General features: G+C 43.1%; 1 protein-coding gene across 1 annotated transcript; it reads left to right on the forward strand.

Moving 5' to 3' along the window:
• Positions 1 to 5,610: 5,610 nt before the first annotated feature.
• LOC137230167 (glycine N-acyltransferase-like) lies at positions 5,611 to 19,946 on the forward strand. Its single transcript, XM_067748909.1, has 6 exons — positions 5,611 to 5,904; positions 10,846 to 10,965; positions 14,242 to 14,349; positions 15,811 to 15,937; positions 18,264 to 18,435; positions 18,861 to 19,946. Exons 2-6 carry the CDS (start codon positions 10,888 to 10,890, stop codon positions 19,261 to 19,263), a joined length of 888 nt encoding a protein of 295 aa, XP_067605010.1. The 5' UTR covers positions 5,611 to 5,904; positions 10,846 to 10,887; the 3' UTR covers positions 19,264 to 19,946.
• The last annotated feature ends 1,358 nt before the right edge of the window (positions 19,947 to 21,304 follow it).

The following is a 21,304-nucleotide window of genomic DNA, read 5'->3' on the forward strand; positions in this document are numbered from 1 at the left end:
GAAGAAGCCCTTCCTTATCTCGGGAGATGACCTGAAATTCTGTTGGTCTAAAACAGCACTTCTGTATGACATCTGCAATCATCATCGCATCACTGGAATTTTCTGAATACTGACAACGTAAAACAGCACAGATTCTAGTAATAAATTATATTAGCTGCTTATTTTTTACCTGAAAAGGGCTTTATTTTATTTAAAGTTTGAAGGGTATTTTCACTAAGATGTAGAATTTTATCACTGTTTTTCCTGAAGCACTTTTTGCGATACTGTTCCAGTGCACTCGAACTTTGTAGTGACGAGAAGTCAACTGCAATTCTTATTATTCCCTGAAGGAAGTGTGTCTTTTATGTCTCTGCCTGCTTTGTCCCCCCACTTTTTAATTTTATGTATTTTATTGTGGTTGAAAAATATGAGATCTTAACTGTGTACAGCACAGTATTGTTCTCTATGAGCACAGCAGACCTCTAGAATTTTTTCATCTTACAAAATGGATACTTTATACTTATTGATAAGCAACTCATCATCTTTCCCTCTCCCCAGCTCCTGGTAGCTACCACTCCACTTTTTGCTTGTATGCGTATCATTACTTTAGATACCTCATATAAGTGGAATCATGCACTATTTGTCCTTCTGTAACTAGCTTATTTCACTTAGCATAAAGTCCTCAAGTTTCATTCATGTTGTCATATATTGCAGCATTTCCGTCTTTTTTAAGGCTGAATAATATTCCATTCTATGTATGTACCACATTTTCTTTATCCATTGGTCTGTCCGTGGACACTTAGGTGGCTTCCACATCTTGGCTACTGTAAATAATGTTTCAATGAACATGGGTGTGCAGATAGCTATTCAAGACCCTGAGTTCAACTCCTTTGTCTATATACCCACAAGTGGAATTGCCGGATCACATGGTAGTTCTAGTTTTAATTTTTGGAAGAACTGTTATACTGTTTTTCGCAGAGTCTGCACCATTTTACATTGCCACCAACAGTGCACAAGTGGCTGAATTTCTCTACATTCTTGCGAACAATTTTTAGTTTTTGCTTTTGGGAAAAGCTGGAATTTGGGGGTTTTGCCTTTGCTCACTCTGCATTAAGCTGGGGGGGGAGGGGCTATTACCAATGAGCGTGCACTAGTTCAAACCATCACCTTTGTTCTCAGTGGTTCCCAACATGGGGCTTTTTCCACTCAATACTCAGACTCAGGTAAGATGGAAAAATAAGTCCCTCAGGCTGCTCCTGAAAAGTCAGACCATTGCATGTCCGGTCCAGTCCTCTCATCTTCCCTGGGACAAGCTGGGAGTTGGGGTCTTCCTCCCAGTGTGAAGTGCTGTGCTGCAGGGCTTGGGGGAGTACGGTAAGAAGGTACCACATATTTCCCTAGTGGCTTCAGTACTGCTGGTTTCATGCCCACCTGGTGTGCAGGAAGGAGCCTCTCAAGTGGTCTCTGGATTTCTCACAAGGGGAGTTGAGCTGTGTCTTATTTTAAAATTGGTGTGCCTAGGCTTTGGAGAGTGTGGGGTTTCCTATTATGCCATGTTACTGACTCTGACTGCTTTTATGACTTTCCTTTTATCTTTGCCTTTCAGAAATTTAATTATTGTGTTTCTAGGCTTGTTTTACTCTGTGTTTATCATGCTTAGGGTTTATTGAGATCCTTGGTTGTGTAGGTAGATATTTTAAACCAAATTTGCAATTTGGAGGCCATTAAAAAATGTTTAGTTCCTCTCTTTTTTCTCCTTCTGGGACTGCAATTATACATCTGTTAGATAATTTGATACAATCTCGCATGTCACTGGGGATCTAGCCTTATTTTATTCAGAATTTTGAATATTAGAACCAGAATTGGCTAAATTATCAGACATTCATGAACTCCACTGGCCTCATGAGTATGACTGGACCTAGGGCCCTAAGGAAAGAATTATTGCCACTAAATTTTTTTTTTTTTCGGTATGTGGGCCTCTCACTGTTGTGGCCTCTCCCGTTGCGGAGCACAGGCTCCGGAAGCACAGGCTCAGTGGCCATGGCTCACGGGCCCAGCCGCTCCGCGGTGGGATCTTCCCGGACCGGGGCACGAACCCGCGTCCACTGCATCGGCAGGTGGACTCTCAACCACTGCGCCACCAGGGAAGTCCCAACCACTAAACATTTTTATGCACATTAGCAGATGCATATTGCATTGTATTAGATAATTTTTCATTTAGTTAATATAACATTTCTATATGCTTACCATGTACCAGGAACTTAAGTTATTATTGTCTAAGCAATTATAACTATGCATATCTAAATTAAGAAAAGATATGAAAAAAAAAAAAAGAAAAGATATGATCTTATTTCTGCTTCTACCTAGGATTTAGAAAGCGGAGAAAGCTTTGTTCCCACACTAATGATGAGAAAAGGCTGGATAAACTACAAGATCATATATTTCCTGGAACTCATTAGGGATCAATAGAGACAGGGAAACACACTTGCCTGAATTCCCCTATTAGATAAGAGTACTATTATTTACTCCTTATTGTAGATACAGACACAGAGACATGGAAAGATCAACTAATCAGTCCAAGGTCACAGTAGGTAAGAGGTGCAGTCAGGATCTCAACCCTGTTAGTTCGGCCCCATCTTACTCATCTGAGCCCCTCTGCTGTGCTGCTTCTGTCGTCATTGGCAGCCCTAACCCAGCACCCAGAGAAACACTTCCACGAAAACTGACGCCAGTGCTCCTGAACCTTCTCCCTTGTACCTGACCCCAAAGTGTGTGAGAAGATTTATGTCTGCTATCCTGTGTAACACAGCAAAGGTAATAACCACAGAGTCAAGGAAGTGTCACCGGCAAATCCCATTAACAATTCCCAGGGAGTGTGTACATGTCCATCCTAAACTCCCAATCTATCCCTGCCCCCTCCCACCCTTCTGCTATATTTAAAATAGATAACCAACAAGGACCTACTGTATAGCACAGGGAACGCTACTCAATATTCTGTAATAACCTATATGGGAAAGAAATTTGAAAAAGAGTAGATACGGGTATGTGTATAAGTGAAAATTCTTTGCTGCACACCTGAAACTAACACAGCATTGTTAATCAACTATGCTCCAATATAAAATAAAAATTAAAAAAAAATCAAAACCAGTTCCCGGGGAATACAAACAGAATCTGGGTAATAAAATAAAGGCTAACCTTTCTCTTTTCTTTTGTGCTTCATCAGGTTTCATTTGCTCACAGGGTGCCTCGTGCAGAGGCCTCACACCCGGTGCTTCAGACCAGAGTTCCTGGTGTAAATGGCTGCACGGACGCTTCAGCTCTGAGGGCCTTGTGCAGAAGCACTGCCCACAACGCCAAGATTCAAGATGGTGGCAGCAGCAGAGGGCCGTGTGCACAGACCCTGCACCCGACACTGCCACCTGGAGCCCTGAGCAATACGCCTGCCCCAGACCCCAGAGAACTCCGCACCCGCCCTGCCAAGGAAAGAACCCTATAAGGCAGCCCTGCCCACCACCTGTCAGGGACAGCGTGTGCTCTAGAGCCAGAACTTGCACCTCTCCATTCCCTGATGGAAGAATAAAGCTTTCCTCTGCTTCTAAGCTGAACTAGTTCTCATTTTATTGGTGGAGAGAATCCTTCTTGGGGATTCTCGCAGGAGAATTCACGCAGGAGAATCCTTCTTGGGGACCCACTGGAGAGGGTTGGTAACAGAAGAGCAGAGAAAACCCTTGGTTACCCGACATGACAACACTATTTTTTTCCAGCTGGGAAAACATTCCAGAGAGGTTAAGAGAGTAGTTTAAGGTTAAAGGGTAATAGAGACTCTTGAATCTTCTGACTGAGTAAGTGAGTGCAAGGGCTGAAAGAGACAGAGGACCAGGGGTCTGGGTTCAGGTGGGAGAGAGAAGGACCCTACTCTTGCGTTGTAGATAGTCTTTGTGGGATATGGACTCTACTGGGGCCAAGGTGTCCACTAGGCTGACCCCTCCCCCACCCCACCCACTTTCCCCTTCGTTAACCATAAGTTTGTTTTCTATGTCTGTGGGTCTCTTTTTGTTTTGTTTTGTAAATAAGTTCATTTGTATCTTTGTTTTTTTCAGATCCTACATATAAGCAATATCGTTTGATATTTGTCTTTCTCTGTCTGGCTTACTTCACTTAGTATGATAATCTCTAGATCCATCCATGTTGCTGTAAATGGCATTATTTCATTCTTTTTTATGAATATTATTTTATATATACATACATATATGTATATGTTTGTATATACATACCACATCTTCTTCATCCATCCATCTGTCGATGGATACTTAGGTTGCTTCCATGTCTTGCCTACTGTAAATAGTGCTGCTATGAACATTGGGGTGCATGTATCTTTTCAAATTACAGTTTTTGTCTTTTCCAGATATATACCGAGGAGTGAGATTGTAGGATCATATGGTAACTCCATTTTTGTTTTTTTTAAGGAACCTCCATACTGTTCTCCATAGTGGCTGTACCAGTTTACATTCCCACCAACATTGTAGGAAGGTTCCTTTTTCTGCACACCCTCTCCAACGTTTATCATTTGTAGACTTTTTGATGATGGCCATTCTGAGACAGAACAGTTTCAATGGCCCTTAGCCTTGGAGAAAGAGTAATGAATAATTATAACAACTTCAACTCCAGGAGACAAGATGGAAAATTAATATTCTAGGAGGACAGAAGTGAACATGTGTAAACTTGTGCTGTGCTGGTTTATGGACTGAAGGAGCACACAAGGTTTTTCAACTTTCTGGACACTAGGCAACCCTGTCCCTGCTCCTCTGATTAGAGTGACTCCTTCCCTCCACTAACCTGCTGAACAAGGACAAGAGTGATGAGGTCGAGAACCCAGATAGTGTCAACCTTCCCTCCCTGGTCATTTCGCAGAGTGGGCTCTCTTTTCTATGGACCCTCCTTTCTCTTCTGAGTATGGTAGAACAAGTGTTCATGTGGGGTACTGGGCACTTGGGAGTGAAAGGCTCTGGGTTTAAATTCTATCCAGTTCAGCCACACTGAGCCTCAGTTTCCTTCTCTATAAAAGTGAGACTAAGGGCTTCCCTGGTGGCGCAGTGGTTGAGAGTCCGCCTGCCGATGCAGGGGACGCGGGTTCGTGCCCCGGTCCGGGAGGATCCCACATGCCGCGGAGCGGCTGGGCCCGTGAGCCATGGCCGCTGAGCCTGCGCGTCCGGAGCCTGTGCTCCGCAACGGGAGAGGCCACAGCAGTGAGACGCCCGCGTACCGCAAAAAAAAGTGAGACTAAGAAGTGCCCGAGTTGAATCATTGTGGGGATGTTTAACGGGAGCCTCAGAACGGGCAGGGGAGAGGACACAGATTATCCTAAAAAAGCGAGGGTCCTAGGAGCTTTAGTCACCCTGTGCAATTTTCTGTACTGCATACGTGAAGGAAGAAAAGTCAGATTCTGCAAACCAGACCCGAACCATATCTTTCCTAATATCTTTCTCTTATTGCTGGTACTTGAGAATGGGAAGGGGAGGAGAAAGGCATTGCCTGTACAGCGTGACCCTTCCAGTTCCTGGCTCGTTGGCTTCACATAGCTTGGTTATCAGAGTAATGACAGGGACTGCGGGCCAAAGAGCAGCCCGGCGTTTCAGAAAGAGAAGCTCAGATGGCGCACTGGCAGCCTCCCAACCTTGCAGAACCAGCTCCCTCAACATGAGACCCAGAGAGCAAGGGAGACATTTCACGAGAGCTAACACCCAACTTTTTGCCTAGTGCAAGGTCCACATGACAAGCCTCGGCTCGGCAATTTGTGAAGAAAACGTACCTAAAAGCGCTCTGCAAGACCTGCTTAACTGTCTACACCAGAGGGAAATTTCATGATCTAAAGGTCGCTCCCCTTCATTTGTTCCTGCAAAGCTTGGTGTGAAGACAGCTTTCCAGGTGAGAACTCATGCCAAAAAAAAAAAAAAAAAGATAATCATTGCTTTATGACATCCTCTCCACTTAACATGAGACAAATCAAAATGCTCGTATTTTGTTCTGTTCAGAATACGATGACAAATACACCTAAGGAAAAGGAATAACTTCAACGTAAGAAACGTGTATCTGGCACCTGTTCTGTAAAAGGCAACTCGTTAGGTACTATGAAAAATTCTTGCAGTTTTTGGATCTGAACTAATACAGGAATGAGGAAAGACCTGGGCATTTTCTGGCACTAGGGGTGCTGAATGGAGCACTTAATGTGTGAAAACACTCTGAACGGCACCCTGCTGAATCCTCCTGGTTATATTTTAAAGTAGGCAGTTTTTTGTCTCCATGAAGGTTGCTGTACATAAAGTCAGAGAGGAAATGAGTAGCTGAGTAAGGACAAGAATACAGACCAGACCTATTGTTTATTTAAATCGTATAATAAACAAACTTACTTGAAAGCTTTCGCCTATATTGCTACTACCACAATCTATCTTTTTATTTGTCTGTGTCCTCTTATAAATGTATGCTTATGTATGTGGTATGTGAACTGTTTTAGGCCCTACATTTTCTCATTTTATTTCAACCCTTTCCCATGTGTCCATATGTATAGGAATTATGCTAATATCATGGAGTCGCACCATAGTTTATATTTCCTTTCCCTATTGTTGAACACTGGGATTTTGTTCAGTCCTTGCTTATCTTTGTGTAGCTTTATCGGATTCTGCTGGGAGCTTTTTTCTTCTTTTGAATTGTTTTCTTTGGATTAATTTCTTCTTCTGGGAATAACTAGGTCCAAAGTTCTGAATTTCACTCCCAAGGACACTGCCTGTTGTCCAGTTCTGCCAGCTCACAGTGAGTGTGTCCAATGCCCTGGAGAATCACAGTCTCAGTAGTTTTCAATCTACCTTATTTATGAGACACCAGGATTGGTTGTTGGTTGGTGTGTGCATCCTTGGAGGGTGGTTCCAAACCCTATACTTTTCAGGAAATATGGTAATATTACACCCCACAGATATTTTAATTTTGTTGAAGTATAGTTGATTTACAATGTTGTGTTAATTTCTACTGTACAGCAAAATGATCCAGTCATATATACATATATATATGTTTTATAAATATATATATATTCCTTTTCATATTCTTTTCCATTATGGTTTATCACAGGATATTGAATACAGTTCTGTGTGCTATACAGTAAGACCTTGTTGTTTATCCATCCTATATATAATATACAGTAAGACCTTGTTGTTTATCCATCCTATATATAATAGTTTGCATCTGCTAATTCCAAACTTGCATTCTATCCCTCCACTACCCCCCTCCCGCCTTGGCAACCACAAATCTGTTCTCTGTGTCTGTGAGTCTGTTTCTCTTTCGTAGATATGTTCATTTGTGTCGTATTTCAGATTGCACACGTGGGCGATATCATATGGCATTTGTCTTTCTCTTTCTGACTTACTTCACTTAGTATGAGAATTTCTACGTCCATCCATGTTGCTGCAAATGGTATTATTTCATTCTTTTTTATGACTGAGTAATATTCCTTTGTATAATATATACATATATATGGATGTATAACTATATGTCACATCTTCTTTATCCATTCATCTGTCGATGGACATTTAGGTTGTTTCCATATTTTGGCTATTTTAAATAGTGCTGCTATGAACATAAGGGTGCATGTATCTTTTCAAATTACAATTTTGTCTGGGTATGTGCCCAGGAGTGGGATTGCTGGATCATATGACAACTCTATTTTTAGTTTTTTGGGGAACCTCCATACTGTTTTCCATAGTGGCTGCACCAGTTTACCAACAGTGTAGGATGGTTCCCTTTTCTCCACACCCTCTCCAACATTTATTATTTGTAGACGTTTTAACGATGGCCATTCTGACTTCACCCCACAGATTTTTTTTTTTTTTTTTTTTTGCGGTAAGCGGGCCTCTCACTGTTGTGGCCTCTCCCGTTGCGGAGCACAGGCTCCGGACGCGCAGGCTCAGCGGCCATGGCTCATGGGCCCAGCCGCTCCGCGGCATGTGGGATCTTCCCGGACCGGGGCACGAACCAGTGTGCCCTGCATCGGCAGGTGGACTCTCAACCACTGGACCACCAGGGAAGTCCCACCCCACAGATCTGACATTCATCTTTATGTTGCATCTTATACTCCTTGTGAGTTGCCTCTAGATAAAAGATAAGATTGGCCTTCAGGAATGCTATACTTTTTAGTCTTAAGATCCTCCGGATTCAATTCTATCTACTCTCTTGAATAAACAATCCGGTGATGTCTGGGTAGTAGCTCTTTTTTTTCTTATCATAGATGACACAGTAGCACTGGATTGCATTCTGAACGGCTGCTGCAACTTTCGTGTACCGTTCTACGTTCGGGACCCATGCCTCAAAAACTAGCAGTACCCCCTCAAATAAAGAAAATCCCCTTGCCATTTCCTACGTCGTGAATCTCTTCAGTTCTCCAGTTACTTCTTCTTCCTCTTGTGTCTCTTCGTCCTTTCTCTGGGCCACCAGTTCCGTCAGGTCCTCATCAGTAAGCTCCTTATGTGGCACAGCACGGAGTTCAGTGAAGTCATCTTATTGCAGATCTAGCTCCAGCTTCTCGCTGAGGGTCACTAAGTGGCTGGAGACTTCTTTGGACTCCTCATCCACCTTCTCAAATCCACAAAAGTCATGCACAAAAACTGCAGGTAAAGGTTCTTCCCAACCCCACTCATGGTGACGGCTGTAACCTCACGACAAGCAAATCAATGTTTTTTATGGCCTTGTAGATGTTATCATCTTTCCAAAATTGTTGCAAGATTGTTCCTGATTCATCACTCGCCTTTACTGCCAGGTGAAAAGTGTGAAATAAATAATATTTCTTCAAAGTCACTATAATTGAGACTTCCCAGGTGGTCCAGTGGTTAAGACTCTGCATCCTAATGCAGGGGGCCCAGTTTTGATCCCTGGTCAGGGAACTAGATCCCACATGCCGCAATGAAGATCCCTCACTCGGCAATGAAGATCCCACGTGCTGCAACTAAGACCCAGCGCAGCCAAATAAATAAATATTAAAAAACAAAAGTCATTATAACTCCTTGATCCATAGGTTGGATGAGCGACGCATGTTCGCATCTCTTAAAGTTCAAAACTTGAAATTTCGTATATAAGGGACTTATTGTATTCCACCTTGGCCAAAAACAGAAGTGCCCTTGCTATTCTAAAAGCACAAATTTACCCAGTTCTGGCCTGGAGCATGTCATCTCAGGCATGGTGGGTTTTAATACAACATCTTCTCAGAATACCTCTTCGGCGCCTTCATTAAAAAGTAACTTGGGGACTTCCCTAGTGGCGCAGTGGTTGAGAGTCCGCCTGCCGATGCAGGGGACACGGGTTCGTGCCCCAGTCCGGGAAGATCCCACATGCCGCGGAGCGGCTGGGCCCGTGAGCCATGGCCGCTGAGCCTGCGCGTCCGGAGCCTGTGCTCCGCAACGGGAGAGGCCACAACAGTGAGAGGCCCGGGTACCGCCAAAAAAACAAACAAAAGTAACTTGGTACTCCTAAGATCAGAGTTCCAAATCAGAGCACTGTGACACTGCCTCTTTTCTTCCTTTTTCATGTCAGTAGGATTTTATGGGATGTTTTGAGCATCCCAATTTGATGCAGTGAGTCAAATATGTAAAAATACTATTTTTATGCTACCTAGTAATTATGCAGCATGTATCACAGATCCAAGAGTAAGGCTTAGAGATGGAGTAAAACTCAAAAATAGGGTGAGGCTCAGTGATAAAGTGAGAGCACCAGCTTGAAATAGGACTTGGCAATTAAACAAACAAGGAGTTCCCTGGCGGTCCAGTGCTTAGGACTCGGCGCTTTCACTGCCGGGGCCTGGGTTCAATCCCTGGTTGGGGAACTAAGATCCCGCAAGCCGCACGGTGTGGCCTAAATAAAGAAACAAGCAAATAAGATAACTTGTTTATATTTTAAAGCATGTCAAAAAGCCCTATATTAAAAATGTGGCATCAAAATATCATGCAGTGGGCTTTCCTGGTGGCGCAGTGGTTGAGAGTCTGCCTGCCGACGCAGGGGACACGGGTTCGTGCCCCGGTCCGGGAAGATCCCACATGCCACGGAGCGGCTGGGCCCATGAGCCATGGCCGCTGAGCCTGCGCGTCCGGAGCCTGTGCTCCGCAACAGGAGAGGCCACAACAGTGAGAGGCCCGCATACTGAAAAAAAAAAAAAAATTCATGCAGTATACAGCACTTTAACTCAAGTGGGGAGAAGGAAGGGGGGAGAAGAGGAGGGGAAAGAAAAGACAGTAAGGAAGAGGAGTGGTAGTAGTAATAACATAACATATGTTCAGTGTTTACTATGTGACAGATACTCTTTAAGCACTTATTTACTCTTTTAACGTATTAGCTCATTTAATCCTCACAACAATTCTATGAGTCAGGTAATACTATTATCCTATCCACTTTGAAGAAACCAAGGTAGGATTAGCTCATTTAATTCTGACAACAGTTCTATGAGTCAGGTAATACTATTATCCCATCTACTTTGAAGAAACCAAGGTACAGAGAAGCTAAGTAACTTTCCAAGGTTGCACAGCTTATTACTGGTAGAGTCAGAAAAATCACTGATAGCAACTAAATTTCAAAAAAAAATGTTATATATACTTTAGAATGTGCTTGTTAATGTAAAGTGAAGTTAATGACTAGAATTCATCAAAGTTTTAAGAAGGTGAGCTGAAAAATTCAGAAGGCAGGCTCTGCACTTTCTGCCAGTGTCATCCTTCCTTGGAATGGCTGATGACTTTAGTGAAGAGGACGCCAATAAAGAGAGACGGAAGAGGGCTCTGGCAATTAGCAGAGAACTTGCTGCTTTTGTTTCTGAATCTCCTCCTGCTCTTCTCATTCCAGGCTGTTTCCTGGTTGTCTCTCCAGAACAGACTGTCTTGCACGATGTTCCCATTGCAAGGTGCCCAGATGCTGCAGATGCTGGAGATATCCTTGAGGAAGAGTCTTCCTACATCCTTAAAGGTGACAATGGAAAATTCTGAGGGGAGTAGGAATAGAAAGTTCCTGTGATGAAGGGAAAGAGAGACTAATATTTATTTATTTATTTTTTGCGGTATGCGGGCCTCTCACTGCTGTGGCCTCTCCCACCGCGGAGCACAGGCTCTGGACGTGCAGGCTCAGCGGCCATGGCTCACGGGCCCAGCCGCTCCGCGGCATGTGGGATCTTCCCGGACTGGGGCACGAACCTGCGTCCCCTGCATCGGCAGGCGGACTCTCAACCACTGCGCCACCAGGGAAGCCCAAGAGACTAATCTTTATTGAGCACCTATTCTGTGCCAGGCACTGGTGCACATTTTCTCTCATTTAATTTGCATAACCTCTCTACAAGGCATTTGCTGTTATGCCCATGTCACTGATGTGAAGGTGGAGGCTCAGTGAAGTGCTTCGCCCAATACCCCACAAATAGTGAGCTGCAGTGCTATGGTATAGACGTAGGAATGCCTGAGACCTGGCATTGCTTTTTGCTCCAAGCTGACTCAAAAAGTATTCCCTTGCTCCTTTCCAAGAAACGTTCCATAATAGCACTGGAAACTTGCCCAGAGTTCTCCTACAAAGTTAGCTGAGACTACATGTTAATTTTTAAATTTGTTCTCCTTAAAAGAACACTTGCCAGGTGAGAGGTTAACCGTCATGAGCCTTCTTTAAAATTAATGATAAGTCAATTTCTATTTCACTTAGATTTTCCAATTGCTCCGAACTTACGGCATATCAAGCTATTTTGTGCCTGACTCTGAGGACCTCTGTTAACCAAGTACAATTGATCAGAAATCTTAGGATTAAATAGAACATATACATAGATGCCCACATCCAGAACTGTTCGAGAGCAACTCTAATGATGGTCTGGGGTCCTCACCTGTGTTTTTCTTTAGCAACCAAAGGGATGGGGCCCATTCCAGTGGAATTTAAGTACAACCGTGTGTGTGTGTGTGTGTGTGTGTGTGTGTGTGTGTATTTGGAGAACAACTTGTTTCCCTGAAAGTTTTTTGTAGAAAGAGAACTAGATTTCTACTGTTTTATAAGACACTCCTATAAGATGCATACATTTTAGATAAGATAAATGCATTCATCTGCCTCACCCCCAATAGATATGTTACTCCATCTTTCTGTATAAAGGAGAAAAATGTTAGCATTATTTTATTTGTAGATCATATGGCTTCATTTTCATTTATTAGAAATAGGCTAATGAAACAACTCGCCCTGTTCTTTAATTACTGCCGAAAATGCTTTCAAATCCACTAATTTAATACTAAAATGTCACCCACTTTGGTGGATCTCACTAATATTAATCTCTGTTTCCTAATATTTAACTACTTTCACTTGATAATCCTTAAGATCCAGGCAACCTCTCAAAGAGACAGTCAATTTTTCTTAGAGGTTACATCAGTTATACATGTTATGAATGTTTGCCTAAGATATTTTTATGGTAAGTAGCTATTTTTGAAAATTCTTCAACCTAAAAGTTTTTCTTCCATGCTCTGTAGTATAGAATTTTGTGATTTAAATTTCTCTTTGGTCCTTGGGTTAAGTGGACCCCAAACATCTTGAGGAAACTCTTGGTGGTTCCCAAGTGTCCTTACTTGGAGCACCTCTGTGGTAAGATAAGGCGGCCCTCTTGGGTCCACAACTTTCATGAAGAAACAGCATTGGTTGTATATGAAAGATATACATTCTTACCCTAGTTGAAATCTAGAATAGCTGTTTGCCAGGTACCTTTAATGGAGGTATAACCTAGAACTCAATACTTGCTTGAGTCTCGTTGACAAAACGTCCATCTGTTCTTCTAAGTGTTGGATATTAAGTACATTTTATTGCATGTGTCAACTCCAGCTGAGTTCATGTAGAGTAGCTGCCTGGCTCACTACGTTCTGAGTTCAGCAGAAAAAAAAAAAAGAAAAGAGTTTTAATTAATTCAGCCCGGAGAATAAGAAAGAGGAAGAACTACACATATTTTCAGATCCTGTAATGGATAATGTATTAATCTAAAGCAATTTTACACACCCCCAAATGCAAAGGCATAAAAAGAAACATCTATATTTTGCCAAACTATACGGAATTTCTATATCAAGCCTCCATTCATGGCTGAAAACAATGATTTCAGATAAGCTCAGGCAACTTAGATTTTTTTCCCCTTCTCTTTCTCCATAGTGTAACATCAATAGTCCACGTCGGGTGGAGGGTGGTAGGAGGGAAGGATGTTGGTACAGTCTTTGGTCATCATCTACCCATGGTAGAAACCATTAAACTGCGTACATTGTTTTTTGACCTTTGGTCGTTGGCACGTTTCCATGCTGGTATCTGCAGAGGCTTCATGTTCACAATAGTCATGTGGCCCATGGTGGTATCCACCGCTGCATTCCCCCACCCCCAAACCACCAGGACACTTAATGTCCACAGGCTATCTCATTCATCCTCTCCCTGCTTCCCCCTCTCTCTCAACAACCTATGCAAAAAGGCGGGGCTGGGGACTCAAGACTGGACCGAGACTGTGGGCTTCCGCAGCCCATCCTCTTGAGCATTTTGCTTTAGCCTTTGCTTATTGTGGGAGGAAATTACCTTTCCAGAGGGTACTGTGGACATACATGTTAAAGAGTTTTAAACATGTCCATATCCTTTGAACCAGCAGTTACCTGCTGGATAATCTAAGAAAATATCAGGTGTCCATGCAAAGATTTCTGTGCAAGCATGCTCTGCAAAGAATTAGTTGTTAAAATGAAAATTTGGAAACAGCTGAAATGACCCTCAGTAGACAAATGCACAAATGAACCACGATACAACCATATAATGGAATCCCATCATCAGGACATAATTGAAAAATTTTGTGTTTATGAACATAGAGATACACCTACAATTTATTCAGTGGTGAAAAATACCATGTATCAGATCATTTTACATTTGTAAAATTGTGTATCTCTACGAGTATGAATAGAAGAAAGTCTGGGAAAAGATAATATTAAATCCTACAAAAAAAAGAATGGTGTTCTTATGATCATTAACTTTATTTGTCCCAATATTTTACCATATACATGTTTGATTTCTATTAGATGGGAAGAAAAAGCTCTCATCTGAGGTTAAAAAAAGAAAGCAGCGTGTGGAGATTTTAGACACAGATGCCCTATTTGTCCCTTTACCGCTGTAAAATTTCACAATTTCATAGACATAAACCTGTCCTGGTCAAACAAGGCACTTTGCCATCCCTTCCTAATAAGCTGACCCTCTCACTTTGTCCGGATACTGCAGGTTTATGGGACCGTCTTCCACATGAACCAGGGGAACCCTTTCAAGCTAAAGGCCCTGGTGGACAGGTGGCCTGATTTTAATACAGTGGTTATCCGCCCTCAGGAGCAGGTAAGGTGCCAGATGTGGAATGAATTTGCATCTATGTTTGTATTTGCTATGTGCCTACCGTGTGCCCGGCAATGTGGTAGACCCTGGGGCTACAGAAATGAATTGCAGTGATAGTGAACAAGTCCTTGCCTTTAAGAACCCCACAGCCTGGAGGAGAATACAGGTAAGTAAATAAATTACAACTTAGTGTAAAATGTTCAAAAACAGAAAATGTACAATATACGGAGATAGCACAGGCAAAAGCTGATTAAACTATGGAGTTTGGAGATGGAGGTTACAGGATCAGATTAGATATACTTCTTAGTGGATGTTTCATCTGAACTGGGTTTTGTAGATAAATATATCTTTGTTAGGCTGACAAAGAAAGGAGGACAGTCTAACCAGAGAAAGTAACAAGGACAAAGATAGGAAGGTATGAAACAGGACAGTTCGTTGGCTGATTATAAAAAAATTTTTTATAATATTAGAATTTCCATATACATTTTGGGGAAACATTTAGAAATTAGTGAAACTAAATAGTTAATACATTTCAAAGACAAAAAACCCTAAGTTTATTTTAAAACATCCAGTAAAATTATAACTTTATAAAAATACAAATATATCTTTCCTACAAATAATAAGTTATTTAAAATCCATGGAATTAAACAGTATATAAAATGAAGAAATTTATATTAATAATTAAAACTGAACTGCAATAAAATTATTTGACCTTTTATCTTAAATGGGATCTTAAGAAACAAAATGTGTTAGTGGTATCATTGCTGACTTGTGAGTGTATTTTTGTGCAACAATTCCAACTATTTTTGAAAAGGTTTCGAATTCTGCACTCAAGATAATATTTTCCTGTTTCTTCTTCCAAATAATCACATCTCTTATTTAATAATTTGAGGGGATCTTTCTAAATAAGTGGTTTCTTTGTTTTTCTGTAATTACAATTTGTTCAACTCTTGTATTATTTTATGAAAGCATTTCTAATTGGTTTTCATCTTCTTTGTCTTAATTTAGTATAGATGGAAATGTCAATCCAGAAATGTCAATAACCAAATTTAATACTGTCATCTTCATAGCTTCTGTATTCTGCAAGTGTTTGAAATATAGAAACATTTATTCTTGCAACAGAAGCTTTTCCTTGTCAATTGCTTTTCTCTTCTTCCTGTTGAAGAAGATGAAAATATAGAAGAATCCTTTCTAAATAGTTGTGTCTTTGCTTGAGTTGAAATTTTAATACAATATATGGGTAGAGAATAGTATTGTTCTGTAGTTTTTCATCATAATTTGAACACCTGAATCTCCCATCTTGATCTCATGATTTAAATGATTCAGAAAAATTTCTAAAGCACCAATACAAACACCAATATTTTAGTACTTAAAAATACCACAGTATAGTAGACTTTAGAAAAAAGTATTACAATCATGAAAAATAAGACATTTGTTTTGCCCCCCTTTTCTCAATGATAACAGGACATGACAGATGACCTTGATCACTACACCAATACTTACCATATCTACTCCAAAGACCTCAAAAACTGTCAGGAATTCCTCAGCTTACCAGAAGTCATCAATTGGAAACAGCATCTGCAGGTCCAAAGTAAGTATAAAAGGAATGGAATCTGTGCTGAACCACATCTCCATCCTGAACAATTTCTCCTATGACATGTATCTCCTTTCTCCAAGCCCCAGACCCTCAGCCTGCTGTCAGTTTTTTTACTCAGCTGCAACTATACCTGTAAAGGGGGAAAAACACCCTCAAAGCTTATACCTAATGGGCTTCATATAGAGGACTGTAATGTAATCCCCTGAGAGCTAAGGATTTATGGCATATTTTGTGGACATATCCAGGATGCCTTAGGGTGGTTGGGTATCAGAGCAGAGCTTTCCCCAGGGACTTTCATTCCTAGAATTGGAATGACAACTCATGTCACAGAATACCTCCTAGGTCATAAAGAGCAACTTATATGGTTATGAGCGTGGTCTCCAGAGTCAGACTACCTAGGATGGCATTTGCTTGTTACTTTGCCATGTGATCCTCGCCAGGGACTTGTCCTATCTGAGATCCTGACTTTCATATATAAAAATGAGGGTAATAATTGTACCTAGGACTTCCCGGGTGGTGCAATGGTGAAGCATCCGCCTGCCGATGCAGGGGACACGGGTTTGAACCCTGGTCCAGGAAGATCCCACATGCCATGGAGCAGCTAAGCCCGTGAGCCACAACTACTGAGCCCACATGCCACAACTACTGAGGCTGTGGGCCACAACTACCGAAGCCCACGTGCTCTAAGGCCCGTACTCCGCAACAAAGAGTAACCCTCACACGCCACAACTAGAGAAAGCCCGTGCGCAGCAATGAAGACCCAACGCAGCCAAAAATAAATAAATAAATGAATGAATTTACTAAAAAAATAAATGATGGTACCTAAAACACAGCAGTGTTGAAAAGATTAAATGAAATCTTAGCTAGGAATTGCTTAGTGCAATACCTGAATGTTTCAGTTAACTTTCACTGCATAGCAAACCTCATAATTCTGTGAACCAACAATTGGACTGGGCTTTGCAAGGCAGTTGTTCTGCTGGTCTCCTCTGGGTGTAGCTATGCATCTACAGTCAATTGATGGGTGACTGTGTGCTGGTTACTCTAAGATGGCCTAACTTACAAGTCTGAATGATGGTCTGACTGTCAGTGCTGGCTAGGCCCTGGTGACGTCATGATAAGAGCACATGTCTTCGGCAGGCTAGCCGAGGCCTTTTCATGTGGTGTTGGCCTCAAGTTAACCAGAAGCACAAAGACATGGTGAGCTCCAATGTGCAAGCATTTTTAAGCCTCTCTCTGCATCAAATTTACTCTTTCCCATTGGTAACACAAGTCATATGGCCAAGGTCAGATGCAGTGCAGGAGGGGACTATTCCAGGGAATGGGTACAAGGAGATGTGGGCAAACTGTGGGCCATTACTGCAACAATCTACCGCATTGGGAACATAGTAAGTACTCCAGAGATGTTGGCAACTATAATTATTATTATTTTTAAAAATTTTATTTATTTTTGGCTGTGTTGGGTCTTTGTTGCTGTGCGTGGGCTTTCTCCTGTTGCGGTGAGTGGCGGCCACTCTTCGCTGCAGTTACGCAGGTCCCCCATCGCGGTGGCCTCTCCCATTGCAGAGCAGGGGCTCCAGGTGCGCAGGCCCCAGTAGTTGCAGCTCGTGGGCTCAGCAGCTGCGGTACACGGGCTCTAGAGCTCAGGCTCAGCAGTTGTGGCTCACGGGCCTAGTTGCTCCACAGCATGTGGGATCTTCCCAGACCAGGGATTGAACCCGTGTCCCCTGCACTGGCAGGCGGATTCCCAACCACTGCTCCCCCAGGGAAGTCCCGGAAACTATAATTATTATAACTCACTTTCTTTGATCATCAAAACTGCATGATTGGGCTTCCCTGGTGGTGTAGTGGTTGAGAGTCCGCCTGCCGATGCAGGGGACACGGGTTCGTGCCCCGGTCCGGGAAGATCCCACATGCCGCGGAGCGGCTGTGCCCGTGAGCCATGGCTGCTGAGCCTGTGCGTCCGGAGCCTGTGCTCTGCAACGGGAGAGGCCACAACAGTGAGAGGCCTGTGTACCACAAAAAACCAACAAACAAACAAAAAAACTGCATGATTATGTAGCCCAGAAAACTTAGTTCCAGTCCTGGTATTGCCTCTAATGGCATGACCATGGCTGAATGAATTTCTAGGCATGCTTTTGCTTTTCCAAAACAAGGAAAATTGCACAAATCCTGATTACATGAGCCCAGTCATACAGTAGCAGCACCGAGCCCATCACCAAAATTCTCTGACTAGAAATCCTCAGACACTTCTTACTCCACTGGAGAGCTTCTCCCTAGAATGGGCATAAATCATTGCATTTCTCCTTATAATCCCATCCAGGTTCACAGTCCAGCCTGAATGAAGTAATACAAAGTCTTGCAGCCACTAAATCCTTCAAAGTCAAGCAATCACAAAACATTCTCTATATGGCGATTGAGGCAATAAGGGAACTGGCTCCTTCCCTGCTGGATGTAAAGAACTTATCACTTAGCCATGGCAAACCCAAGGTCATGTGAGTTTGATAAAAGCTCTCTACGCTACTTACGCCTCTCACTGACAGAGCAGCCTCCCAACTTCTCTTTCTGCTTTTACTCTGTCTGCCCACAATCGATCTTCTTCAAAGCGGCCAGAAGAATCTTTTTTAAAAACGTAATTCAAACCGTGTTTCTCCCCTGCTTAAAATACCCCACCATTTCTTGTCTCACCTGGAGTACATCAGGCCTATGTCAACTTCTTTGACCTGTCTTGTCCTTCTAGCTCACTCAGTCCGACAACATCGGCCTTCTTTCTGTCCCTCTGTCATTACAAGCTCACTTATACTCCAGACTTTGCGTTCGCTGTTTCCTCTGCCTACTCTGTCTCTCAAGATACTAGAGGTAAGAACAAATATAAACCTCTAAACTCATGGACTTTGCTTTTCTCTTGGAACATCCATAGTGACCAAGAGATGTTTAAACTCTCATCGTTGGATCCTACCCACGCTGCCGTGGTGAATAAATTCTGGCATTTCGGTGGCAATGAGTGGAGCCAGAGATTCATCGAGCGCTGTATCCGGACCTTCCCCACCTTCTGCCTGCTGGGGCCCGAGGGGACCCCTGTGTCCTGGTCCCTGATGGACCAGACAGGAGAGATGCGGATGGGGGGCACCCTGCCTGAGTACCGGGGCCATGGTCTCGTCACCTACGTCATCTATTACCAGACCCAGGCTCTGATCAAACGTGGCTTCCCCGTGTATTCTCATGTAGACAAGAATAACAAAATTATGCAGAAAATGAGTCGCAGTCTGAATCATATCCCTGTGCCCTGTGACTGGAACCAGTGGAACTGTGTGCCTCTGTGAAGCAGCCCTGAATCCAAGACAGTTCGGGATGGGCCTGAGGATGCAGCTGGAGGAGCCGACGGGTGGGTGGAGGGAAAGAACCAATTGTAACTGTAATCGTAGGTAAAGGAGTGGACATCGTGTGGGTCCCGGGGCAGCAGTGTGAATGGTCGACAGGACCACCACCGTCGATGGGCTTGCCTTAGATACCTCAGCAGAAGCAGCATCCGGTCCTCCTGCAGTGGTTTCATACTTCTGGTCCCCAAGCTTCCAGTATCTCCACCATGCTTCTTCATCCGCTACATGTTGCCCCAAATGGCTTCCCCTGGGGCTCTTAGGGCATGGGTTGGTAGACCCTTGCCAGTTTTTCCAGGGAGGGCTAACACTTCCTGGGCATTATGACTTATTCCTCTCTTTCTATGGCTTTTCCCTTAGTGAGGAGCAAGTGGACTCTACTCTTTAGGTCTGTAGACATTATCCTCTCCTCTGATTGCTGCTTTATAGGTATATTAAATATGTTATATACAAATATATATGGTATATTATGTTAAATATGTTATGCATGATATAGCAGGGAGAGTTATTAAGAAAAAGACTAACTTATGTTAGCCTGTACCCCCCCACCCTTCCACTCTGGGGAAAATGATTCAATATTGCTCCTAAAAGCTGAGCTTCCTAAAGTCACCTGAAACCCTCAAACAATAAAGAGATTTTGTGTTTGATTGTATAAGCTGAAGCTAAGTGGTTCGTGATGAGGAAACATGGTGTGAGTTAACGGGGAGAGGAAAGTGGGAACACCCAGCCTCAGGAAGGTGGGGCTTGAGAAGAGATGGAAGTTGAGGGGGTGGGGGTTATAGCATGGATGCCTACTGTTCCGCTTGACCTTGGCATATTACTTCAAGATGCCAGAATTCTGTGCGGTTCAGACCATTGTCTCATGGGAGAATCTGGTTGCTGGTGTGGAAAGATATTCTTCCTGGTTGGGACAGATTAGGTGGGAGAGTTTCCTGCCCCAGCCCTTCGAGAGAAACAGCACTAAACACCAGTACCGGGCAGCAAACAGAGCACCTGAATGAAGGTGATCACCTGGATTAAGAACTCGTTCCCTCTGGTCCACCTAAGCCTGAAACTAAGCTGTGGAATTGGGGATGAAGACCCCCACAAATATACATGCACGCGCACACCCACACACACGCACGCGCGCACACACACACCCACCCACCCACACACACACACACACACACACAGACACACTCAACTGAGGTTTAATTTCTTCGCCAGTTGAGAGAGAGAAGGCTCAGTTTAGAGCAGGTTTCTCGACTTTGGCGCAACAGACATTTTAGACTGGACAATTCTTTGCTGTAGGTCCGTCCTGTGCATTTGTAGAATGTTTAGCAGAATCCCCCACCTCTACCCACTAGATGTCATTAGCACCCTCCATCCCAATTATGACAACTAAAAATGTCTCCAGATATTAGTAAATGTCCCCTGGAGGCAAAGTCACCTCAGGTTGACATTTAGTTTAGTGGTTCTCAAAGTTGAGCCTGCATCAGAATCACTTATCAGGCTTGTTCAAACAGGTTGCAGGGCCTCACCCCTAGATTTTCTGATTCAGTAGATCTTGGGGAGAGTTCCAGAATTCACATGTCTAGCAAGTTTCCAGGTGATGTTGATGCTGCTGGCCCAGCGACCATGCTTTGAGAACCACTGGTTTAGTGAAATAATAGAATACATCTTATTCCCTAGACTATAGATGAAAATTCTGTTGCCATACTACTTTCCTTTCTGTATGAGTACAAGGTGATATCCCCTCCAAGAATTCCCTGTAGTCGTCAGGGAGAGAGAGGCTTTGTGGTTCTGAAACAGGGAGAAGGAATTCAGGCTTTGGTAAAGGAGAACACACTGGTGGCAGCGTATAGCGGGACGTTGTTGATAGCTAACATCTTGCCTCATTAGCTCCAAGACCTGGCCCCCCAACAGCCTGTAGGCTCCAGTGCTGGAACACCTCAGGCCAAACAACTAACTAGGCAAGGAACACATCCACCCCCATCTGCAGACAGGC

The sequence above is a fragment of the Pseudorca crassidens genome, chromosome 9 (assembly GCF_039906515.1).
Source record: "Pseudorca crassidens isolate mPseCra1 chromosome 9, mPseCra1.hap1, whole genome shotgun sequence".
Lineage (NCBI taxonomy): Eukaryota > Metazoa > Chordata > Mammalia > Artiodactyla > Delphinidae > Pseudorca > Pseudorca crassidens.